Source organism: Paroedura picta, chromosome 3 (genome assembly GCF_049243985.1).
Source record: "Paroedura picta isolate Pp20150507F chromosome 3, Ppicta_v3.0, whole genome shotgun sequence".
NCBI lineage: Eukaryota > Metazoa > Chordata > Lepidosauria > Squamata > Gekkonidae > Paroedura > Paroedura picta.
The window spans coordinates 12,039,200-12,049,470 of record NC_135371.1 but is presented as its reverse complement, the minus strand read 5'-3'; the positions used below and the strand labels follow the sequence as shown (position 1 = coordinate 12,049,470).

The window sequence follows — 10,271 nt, the reverse complement described above, 5'->3', positions numbered from 1 at the left end:
ACACTGGATCTTAAGATGGAGAGGGAAGGGGTGGGTGTCAAAACCATGATTTTTTGTTTGTTTGTTTTGCTTTTTACATGGAGCCAGTGCTGCGCCTGGTGTATTCCTGATGCACCAGGCTTTGCCCCTAGTGACCATATAAGCCTCCAGGTGTCCATGGACTACAATTCCCATGAGCCCCTGTCAGCGAATGCTGGCAGGGGCTCATGGGAATTGTAGTCCACTGACATCTGGAGGGCCGCAGTTTGACTACCCCTGACACATATGGTTATGTTGACAAACACAGACACCCAAACTCCCAAATTAGCCAATGATGCGCCTAGAGGGAGCGGATTCTGCACGATTGAGCCACCTCTGGGGCTTCTGAACGCTGTTTCGGGGGTTTCTCAATGGTTTTTTTTTTTTGTTTTTTTTTAAAGGCCAGAAAGACTGTGCTGAGCAAGCAGCCATGGGGACGAAGGCCTTTTTTGGCAGGCGCAGCAGAGCAGCGTGTCCGGAAAGAAGGAAGAAAGCGGCTCCCGCTTCCTTTGCGCAATTGCAGGAGAAAAGGCACCTCCTCTCTTGGCTGCCTAAGGCAAGAAGTTGGGAAGGTGCGGGGGGGGGGGGGGAGGGGGCTCCATAGAAGACGCCGTGCGCCTCCCGCCTCCCCAGAGGCCGCCTTGGAGCTTTTGCATTCCTTTGGTGGCCCCGCCCTGCCCTGCCCGGGATTCTGCGCCCGCGTGAGAGAGGAGGCGCTGAGCCAAAACCGCAGGTCAAAATAGCCCCGGGAGGCCAGAGAGCGCCGGCTCAAGGGCCGCCCAGGAAGCTTGCGCAACCCCACCGCCTTTGGGGGGCTGGCCACAGCTGTCGCGTCCGGCATGAGGAGACGCGGAGCTCGGCGGGCGGCGGAGGAGGGTGGGGGAGGCGCATAAAGGGCTGCAGACGGAGCGAGAGCGTCGTCGGAGTCAGCGGAGAGCCTGAAATGTGCCGGGAGAAGAGCGGAGGTTGCCTCCGGCCCGGCGCGGCCGCGGGGAGCCAGAAGAGCGAAGGACGCTCCGGCTGGGAGAGAATATCTTCGTCCAGCTTGATAGGTCCGAGTGAGTCGCCGTGTTCGTCTGAAGTAGCGCAACGGTTGAGTTCGGGCGCGCCTTTAAGTGTGAGGAAATGTGCCTGCGCACGACCGCCAGGGGTAGTCAACCTGCGGCCCTCCAGAGGTCCGTGGACTACAATTCCCATGATCCCCTGCCATAATACTGCCAGGGGCTCATGGGAATTGTAGTCCACGGGCCTCTGTAGGGCTGCAGGTTGCCTACCCCTGGCTCACGCCTTGAATAAATCTTTGTTGGTCTTAAAGAGGGGTAGCCAAACTACGGCCCTCCAGAAGTCCATGGACTACAATTCTCATGAGCGTTCGCTGGCAGGGGTTCATGGGAATTGTAGTCCATGGACCTCTGGAGCGCCGCAGGTTGACTACCTCTGGCTCACGCCTTGAATAAATCTTTGTTGGTCTTAAAGAGGGGTAGCCAAACTGCGGCCCTCCAGATGGTCATGGACTACAATTCTCACGAGAGTTTGCTGGCAGGGGCTTATGGGAATTGTAGTTCATGGACAACTGGAGGGCTGCAGTTTGATTACCTCTGGTCTTAAAGGTGCCTCTGGACTCAAGTTTTGTTGTAACCTTAACTGTTTTATTCCCTCCCTGTTTTTGTGAACGACAATTGAACCCAAGGGACTGATTTGCTTTTATAGCAAGGAATTACCCTACTGCATATTTAGGCTTGCTGTGACGCAATTTACTAATTTGTTACTGATTTACTCTCCTTGTATTGGTACTCTTATGATCTGTGTCCCATTGTGTGATGTAGCGTGCACACCAAAGCTTGTGCCTTGAATAAATCTTTGCTGGTATTAAAGGTGCCATTGGCCTCAAATTCTGTTCTTCCAGTTTGTTTCCCTGAAATGGGTGGCCGAAGGCTGAGTAGAGCAGGAGCAGGTGGGGTATCTGTGTGACTGGCCCAAACTCCCCCAACAACCTTCCATGGAAGAGTCGGGATTTGAATGTGGGGCTGAATGTGCACGGAGCTTTTATTCCAATCCCAGGTTGATTCAGTGCCTGCCGTCTACACAGAACGCGATTTCTGTTTTGAGGTTGGGCAATTTAAATTTTTCATCTGCAACAAGCAGGATTGATCCGGAGTGACCCTACCTTTCTCCAGCGATATCCTGGAGTGGATACAACCCTCGATATTTGAAAAACCGGCATGAGAAAGCAGGCAGCTCTCTGCTTTTCCCCAAATAACTTGATGCTGCCTCATGGCTGCAAAACTATAACAGGGTAGTCTTTCTCTGATTGGCTGGGCGCCAAGAATTCCTAGTTCCTGGTTACACGGTTTATTTTTGTTTTAAGGTTTAATCTTTCTGGGCAGCAGAAGAAATTTGAGAGGCTGCTGCTGGATCATCCCTGCTGTATTGCCTCCCCCCCCCCCCGACCCCACCCAGGAGGCTAGATTGCATTGTAAGCAATGCATAGGATTTCAGATAAATCTTGCTTGTGGAAAATCATCCCTCCCCTTTTCTTTGCCTTGTTTATATTGCTGGGATAGATATCCTTCTGTGTCCGTAGATGTAGACTTTGCAGCTGTCCTTATTGCACACATATAACTATGATTACTCTTTGGTATGGTGCTCTGTTAATTTGGTGAGCAAAACCCAACCCAAATTCTCTTCTGACCGCTTTTTGATATCTGACATTTTGTCCTCCTTTCAATCCCATTTAGATGAAACCATAATTGACAATAGATTGCTTGACAGCTCGGACCTTGCACGACCCTCCCATACTGCAGCGTTCTCAGGTAATGTTTTTAGACTCAATTCTTTGTTTTTAATGAAATTGAGAAACTCTGTTTGGTTTTAATTATACGTTTTGTATCCCTTTACATATATTGTTCATCATGCCAATAAAGGCTTCTGTATCTGTATCTACATTACTTCTCTGCTTGTCATTTTCACTGACACCATTATGTGCCTTGTTTCCTGCTAGGGAGCTGTCTCGATTTTTGCCGCAACCACAAGATATTCTGCAGTATCATTGCCTTCTTAACACTTGGAGTAATAGGTGAGTGTTCTGACTTTGTACTTGCTAAGTTCTAGATAGGTCACCGGTCCCCTCTGGATTCCAAGCAAAAGCTGCCTCCCTTCATCTTCTTCCCACTCAGGATTGCCAACCCCCTGGAGATCTCCTGGAACTAGAACTGTTCTCCAGATCAGTGGTCCCCAACCACTGGGCTGCGGCCAGGTGCCGGGCCACGAAGGCCCTGGCACCGGGCCGCGGCTCCCTCTCCCTGCAGGGCCGAGCCGAGCCGCGCATGCACATTTGCGCCATGCAAGCCGCAAACAGGCATGCGTGGCACTCCCGCACATGCGCGTTGGCGTCATGCACAGCCACAAATGTGCATGCGTGTTACTCCCGCGCAGTGCAGCACCTGGGAAGCATAGCGGTTTACCCACCCATCAGGGACCCTTCCCTCCCCCCACTCCAGGCCCACCATTGGCCATTTTGAGAAGGGGGGGGGGGGAATGGTCAACATGGCCATATATAGTCATACCACAAGATAAATAAAAATATATATTTTTAATTAATTAACTCCCACCCATTTGGGAAGCCCTGCCAGAGTCTTCAAGAAACCCAAGAGTTTCACGAAACCTATCAAAATCCATGAGATGACTGATTTAAGGAGTCTTAGATAACAAGTCTGCTTATGCTGTTTCTTTTGCTCCAGGTTAAAAAAAAAAAAAGACACAGCATAAGATAACCAAGAAGGTAACCAGTTATTTTCTTCAAGATCGTCATGCTCAGATGACTAAAATCACTGCCAGAATTCTGTAGCTATTGACTGTCCGAGTTTGAGTTTTGATTTGCTTTATTTTCATTTTATTGAATTTGGTTTGGTTCCAGTAGGTTTCTTGGCAGGCCGCTTCTCAGCAAGTGCAACCAGTCCAACTTGCCCAAAGTACTGGCTTCTATACGAAGGAAAGTGCTACCTTTTCTCTGATGCTGAAGGCACCTGGAATTCCAGCCAAAAAAACTGTACTCTGTATGGTGCCTCTTTGGTTCTACTTGACACTCCCGAGGAAATGGTAAGAGAAACATTCCAGATATATTTTTAGACTTAGTTTATGGGTACGTTCTACAACATGATGGTTTGTGGGTATGTTCTACAACATGATTGTGTCATGATTATAAATAAAATGGTCTCTGTCAACGATTTTGAGCTCTGTATCCCTGTTTCCATATAGCTGAGATGTCCCATTCCTCTGTCCTTTGTTCTTGGGCTAGCAGGGGGATGCCAGGTACCACCCTAATTATGCTTCTCATAGGGCAAAGCTGTTTTTCCGGACTGGGCACTGCCACGCTCCTCTTTTGGGCTGATCCTGCGTTGAGCAGGGGGTTGGACTAGATGGCCTATATGGCCCCTTCCAACTCTATGATTCTATGATTCTTTTCTGGCCACACCACGGCCAGGAGGGCACAGTAAAGCCATTCACTGTAATGTGCTCCTTGCTGGATGGGGCTCAGTGCAGCACCTGTATCTTGTTCTTATGCTGTATTTCTGTTCCTAGCAGGCTTTTTGCTTGTTCTGTTGCTGGTTTAAATATTGTTAACTTTTATGTGTGTCTATAGTTTCATTGTTGTATTCTTTTTACCTCAGGAGCCATCTTAGTCAGGTCTCTGGAGTAGCAGCATGTAGATTTTTTCTAAATAAATAAATGTAGCATTAAGATTCATGTGTTGATATCCCATTTTATCCAAAAAGGCTCAGGTGGACAACCTCTGCAATACAAATTATTGATTTTAATCAGTTACAGTAGTAGATAAGACACATGAAGTTTTCTTTTATTGAAGGCTTTTGTGAGGCGGTATAAGAGTCGTACTGATTACTGGATTGGCCTTCGGAGGAAGGCAGTAGGAGAGCCCTGGAAATGGCCAGATGGTTCAGATTTCAACAAGTGGTAAGTGATTCCCCTTCCCTTGGACTTGCTGTTCTTGGGAAAGTACTATGCTCAGGGGTATTGTTTTAACAAAGCCTCTCTCTCAAACTTAATGAAAAGGTTGTTTGTTTTCTAACCCATTTTGGTGATTTTTTTTTCCTGTATGGGTTTAAGTTTTTGACAACAGTTCCTAAAGGTTTCGCATTCTGTTGCTGAGGGAAAGAAAATAAATTTTAGTTTTGCCACCTTGGTGTAGTGGTCAGGAGTGTGGACTTCTAATCTGGCATGCTGGGTTCGATTCTGCACTCCCCCACATGCAGCCGGCTGGGTGACCTTGGGCTCGCCACGGCACTGATAAAACTGTTCTGACCGAGCAGTGATATCAGGGCTCTCTCAGCCTCACCCACCTCACGGGGTGTCTGTTGTGGGGAGAGGAAAGGGAAGGTGACTGGAAGCCGCTTTGAGCCTCCTTCGGGTAGAGAAAAGGGGCATATAAGAACCAACTCTTCTTGTTCAGTAATCTCAGGGCTCTCTCAGCCTCACCCACCTCACAGGGTGTCTGTTGTGGGGAGAGGAAAGGGAAGGCAAATGTAAGCTGCTTTGAGACACCTTTGGGTAGAGAAAAGCAGCATATAAGATCCAACTCTCCTTCTTCTTGCTAAATTTTAGTAATCAGAACATGGTGGAAGTTCTGGTGAATGACTTGCAGTGTGATTCTCATCAGGATTCCTTTCCTTTAAGCCAGCCTTTTCCAACCTTTTGACCATGGAAGAACTCCCAAAATATTGTTCAGGCTTCAAGGACCCGAAAGTGTTGACATGTCCCTTCGGAGAAGTGGATGCAGAAGTCAAATGTGGGAGCCAGGCAATCAATCAATAATTTACAGGGGAGGAGGGCTCCAATGAGGTTTAATGATATTATTATTGTTGTTGTTGTTGTTGTTGTATTTATACCCCGCCTCCCCCCGAAGGCTCGAGGCGGCTTACATAACCCCGTCCCCTAAAACCATAAAATAACAATAAGATCCAATAAATTTACAATAGTGGCAACAACGATGGCTTAATCTTACTCATTTGGTCTCCGCATCCTCAACTACAGGAGGGGGGGAGACACTCTCTACCGCCAGTTTGTGAGGGGTCATCTGAACTTCTATGAAAGGCTGCGTAACTCTTGGGGGAAGCTCTTGTGTAACCCCAGAACCCTGATTGAGAATCCCTGCTTTAAGCCTTCTGAGTTCCAGTGCAGTCTTATGGAACCCCTCTTCATAAGCTCGTGCTGAATAAAGCGTTAGGTAGTAAAATGATGTATTAGTTCTGAATCAGGTTGGGGATTTCTTCCCGATATTTATTGAGAAAAGATTGAAGTAGCCACTTTGAGGGTAACAAAATTGGCATCAGCCAGTTAAAAAATGAATATATTCTTTACTTGACCAGCCCAGATTGCGTAGAGCCTTAAAGGTTAATATCCACCCCTTGGATCTGATTGGAAACTCCTTCAGCAACTAAAACAGCGGTCAGAGGGCTGGTCGAATGTGAGCTCACCATGGGGTCCTTGTGAGAACTTAGGCGGCAGCATTTTGTACCAGTTGTAATTTCTGGGTAAGTGCCAAGGGTAGCCCCATGTAGAGTGAGATACAGTAATCCAATTTTGAATGACGGTGCGATGGATCAGTGTGGATAGATCTTCTGGGGCCTGGCAGGATCTGAGTAGCTTCACCTGGAGTAGATGGTAAAACTCCTGGTGAGCTACATTTATGACCTGTGTTGGGTTTAAGCTATAGGCATTTTGTCGGGAAGGGAGATAATGGGGTTTTGCTATGTTTTGTATGCTTCCAGTTTTTTGGGAATTGTGACTTACCTTGATAGAGCCTCTTGTGGCGCAGAGTGGTAAGGCAGCAGACATGCAGTCTGAAAGCTCTGCCCATGAGGCTGGGAGTTCAATCTCAGCAGCCGGCTCAAGGTTGACTCAGCCTTCCATCCTTCCGAGGTTGGTAAAATGAGTACCCAGCTTGCTGGGGGGTAAACGGTAATGACTGGGGAAGGCACTGGCAAACCACCCCATATTGAGTCTGCATGAAAACGCTAGAGGGCGTCACCCCAAGGGTCAGACATGACTCAGTGCTTGCACAGGGGATACCTTTACCTTGAGTCACATGGAAAAGGTAGTATAATAAATATTTAAACAACTGTTGTTGTTTTTTTGTTATTTATTGCATGATCGATATACTGCCCCTTTCGGTTCCCTGTCTCGGGGCAGTTTACAAAGTCTAAAAACTCAATAAAACAATGCTTCATAAAGACACAAATCTGCTTAAACATGATATGAAACCACAATTTAACATGGTTGCATCCATTTTGATTACTGAGGTCAAGTGGTAGGTCAGTTTTGATTACTGAAGTCAAGTTGTTTATTGTTTTTATAGGTTGTTGCTCATGGGAGGGTTATTTCAATAATAAGGTTTTATTGTGAAAGGGTTTCAGCCATATTAGTCTGCAGTAGAAAATGCAGATTCAAATCCCATTGCACCTTAGAAACCATCACAATTTACAAGCTTTTGAAAGACTTTGATGAAAGGAACTTGGGCTCTTGAACGTTCATGTCCTGAAAATCTTGTTGGTGTCTGAAGTTCTATAAGGTTGCTTTTATGTTCCTAACCAGGGCTGGTTTATCCATGTAGTACATGCTAAGGGGCCTGCGTTTGCCTCCCTCCCATGGATCAGGGCTGTAGCTTCTCTCCTCCCCCCTTTTCCCTCTTTAGGGACACTCAAAGTGACACCCGTTTCCACCGTGTGGGGCCCCTCTGCCCCCAGTCTTGGCTGTTCCCACCACAATTGTACTTTGCTGGGACCCCACAAATCCTTAAACTGGCTCTGGTGCTGTGGGCCCCGCAAATTCTTTCCTGTGCCTAGCAAGTGCTTTTCTTGTTCAGTTGCTGGTTTCAATCTTGTTGATTTTTGTGTCTGTAGTTTTACTCCCACTGTTGTAATTTTTGTTCCCTTTTACTTTCTTTTTGCCTTATGAGTGATCTCAGTCAGATCTCTGGAGGAGACGCATATAATTTTTTCCTGAACAAATAAATAAATGTAGCATTAAGAATTTGTGATTCAGAACCCACTTCCTTAGACTCTGCTTGTCTTCTGATCTCAGGTTCAAAATAGGAGCTGATGGCCTTTGTGCTTACCTGAACTACGACGCGGCCAGTTCTACCTGGTGCCACACACTGCGTAACTGGATATGCCGTAAATTTCTACATGCGTCTTGAAGAAAACCTGTGAGCATCCCAGCTCAGCTGCACAAACATCCGGAGATTTTGCAGTAACTGTCGACTTCCTTATGGGGACTCACAGAGACTGGTGTGTCGGGATGACAGAGATTCAGACGCACACGCAGCTATCTGAGGGTAAGGAAAGTCCGCCGACAGAGAGTGTGTGTAGGGATTCTGTTGGCCGTCTCCGCTGAGCCCCTCCCCCCCCCAAGTTCAGCATATTTTATTCGTGTTTGTACACAACCCTTGTCCATCATTTTCGGGACCTCTTTAAGGACTGGAGATGTCCCGGACGACTGGAAGAGAGCAAACGTTATTCCGATCTTCAAAAAAGGGAGGAAGGGTGACCCGGGAAACTATAGACCAGCGAGTCTGACCTCTGTTGTGGGGAAGATAATGGAGCAGATATTAAAGGGAGCAATCTGCAAACATCTGGAGGACAATTTGGTGATCCAAGGAAGTCAGCATGGATTTGTCTCCAACAGGTCCTGTCAGACCAACCTGGTTTCCTTTTTTGACCAAGTGACAGGTTTGCTGGATTGGGGAAATTCGGTTGATGTCGTTTACTTGGATTTAAGTGAAGCTTTTGATAAGGTTCCCCATGATGTTCTGATGGGTAAATTGAAGGACTGCAATCTGGATTTTCAGATAGTTAGGTGGATAGGGAATTGGTTAGAGAACCACACTCAAAGAGTTGTTGTCAATGGTGTTTCATCAGAGTGGAGGGAGGTGAGTAGTGGGGTACCTCAGGGCTCGGGGCTCGGTCCGGTACTTTTTAACATATTTATTAATGATCTAGATGAGGGGGTGGAAGGACTACTTATCAAGTTTGCAGATGACACCAAATTGGGAGGACTGGCAAATACTCCGGAAGATAGAGACAGAGTTCAACGAGACCTGAACACAATGGAAAAATGGGCAAATGAGAACAAGAGATGCAATTTAATAAAGATAAGTGTAAAGTTCTGCATCTGGGTCAGAAAAATGAAAAGCATGCCTACTGGATGGGGGATACACTTCTAGGTAACACTGTGTGTCAATGAGACCTTGGGGTACTTGTGGATTGTAAACATGAGCAGGCAGTGTGATGCAGCGGTAAAAAAGGCAAATGCCATTTTGGGCTGTATCAACAGGGGCATCACATCAAAATCACAAGATGTCATAGTCCCATTGTATACGGCAGTGGTCAGACCACAGCTGGAGTACTGTGTGCAGTTCTGGAGGCCTCACTTCAAGAAGGACGTAGATAAAATTGAAAGCTGCGACCCCGGTGAAAGGATCGTTTGACCCCCAAAGGGGTCCCGACCCCCTGGTTGAGAACCACTGTTCTATGTGTTTTCCCTACGAATAAAATCCATTGGACATCTTCTGATCTAGTCAATTTCACTTCATTCATTTGTCTGGGGGAAAAAGCAGGGCTAGAATTGGGAAACTGATGGGGAAAGCTTTTCTGATGAAGTTCATCTTCCTACTATTAAACGTGGATCATGATGCTGCTGGAGATGCTAAGAGGGGAGCCGTATCTCCTGCCATCCCTCAGAAATAACCTCTTGGAAGCAGTCTGTGTACTTCAGCTCCCCCAAAGGAAGACGGGTGTCCTGTTGATGCCGCAGGCTAGAATAAAATGACTTCCTTTTCACAAATCCACCGAAATTCAGCGCTGCACATTTCGAAGCGCACTTGCTTGCCCTTAACAACCCCACAGCTCATTTCTGATGTTGGGAGATGCTGTGAGACCCTATTAAAAAAAAAAGACGAGGAAAAGCTTGGCTGAGTCATACCAAAATATAAAAATACATGAAGCGCACAAATTCTGATGTTTTAATGTTAATATTTTGTATTTGATGCTTTTAATCTTTTTTTTAATCTTATGTGGCTTTAATACTGTAATTTGCCACAGGACTCTTTTGAGTAAATCGCAACAGGAAATCAAAGAAACAAAGCTGATTTATAAGGGTCTCAAGCCGAGGTCTTTCTCATCTGTTCCTTTAAACTAGAGATGTCTGGAACTCAACCTATGATTTTCTGCGAATAAAGC

The 10,271-nt window shown here is 46.6% G+C and overlaps 1 protein-coding gene across 5 annotated transcripts; it reads left to right on the top strand.

Annotated features, from left to right (window-relative positions):
* The first annotated feature begins 616 nt into the window (after positions 1 to 616).
* Positions 617 to 9,602, top strand: LOC143831528 (C-type lectin domain family 2 member B-like). 5 transcript variants are annotated; one of them, XR_013228907.1, is made up of 7 exons: positions 617 to 1,076; positions 2,757 to 2,831; positions 3,020 to 3,094; positions 3,935 to 4,116; positions 4,883 to 4,989; positions 8,116 to 8,368; positions 9,033 to 9,602. XR_013228907.1 is itself a non-coding variant. In XM_077324578.1 (6 exons), the coding sequence occupies exons 1-6, from the start codon at positions 962 to 964 to the stop codon at positions 8,228 to 8,230; spliced, it is 666 nt and encodes a 221-aa protein (XP_077180693.1). In that variant the 5' UTR covers positions 617 to 961; the 3' UTR covers positions 8,231 to 9,602. The 5 variants fall into 5 exon arrangements, 4 of the variants coding, with proteins under 4 accessions (XP_077180693.1, XP_077180692.1, XP_077180695.1 ...); XM_077324578.1 differs by having other exon boundaries at positions 3,938 to 4,116; positions 8,116 to 9,602; XM_077324577.1 differs by having other exon boundaries at positions 8,116 to 9,602.
* The last annotated feature ends 669 nt before the right edge of the window (positions 9,603 to 10,271 follow it).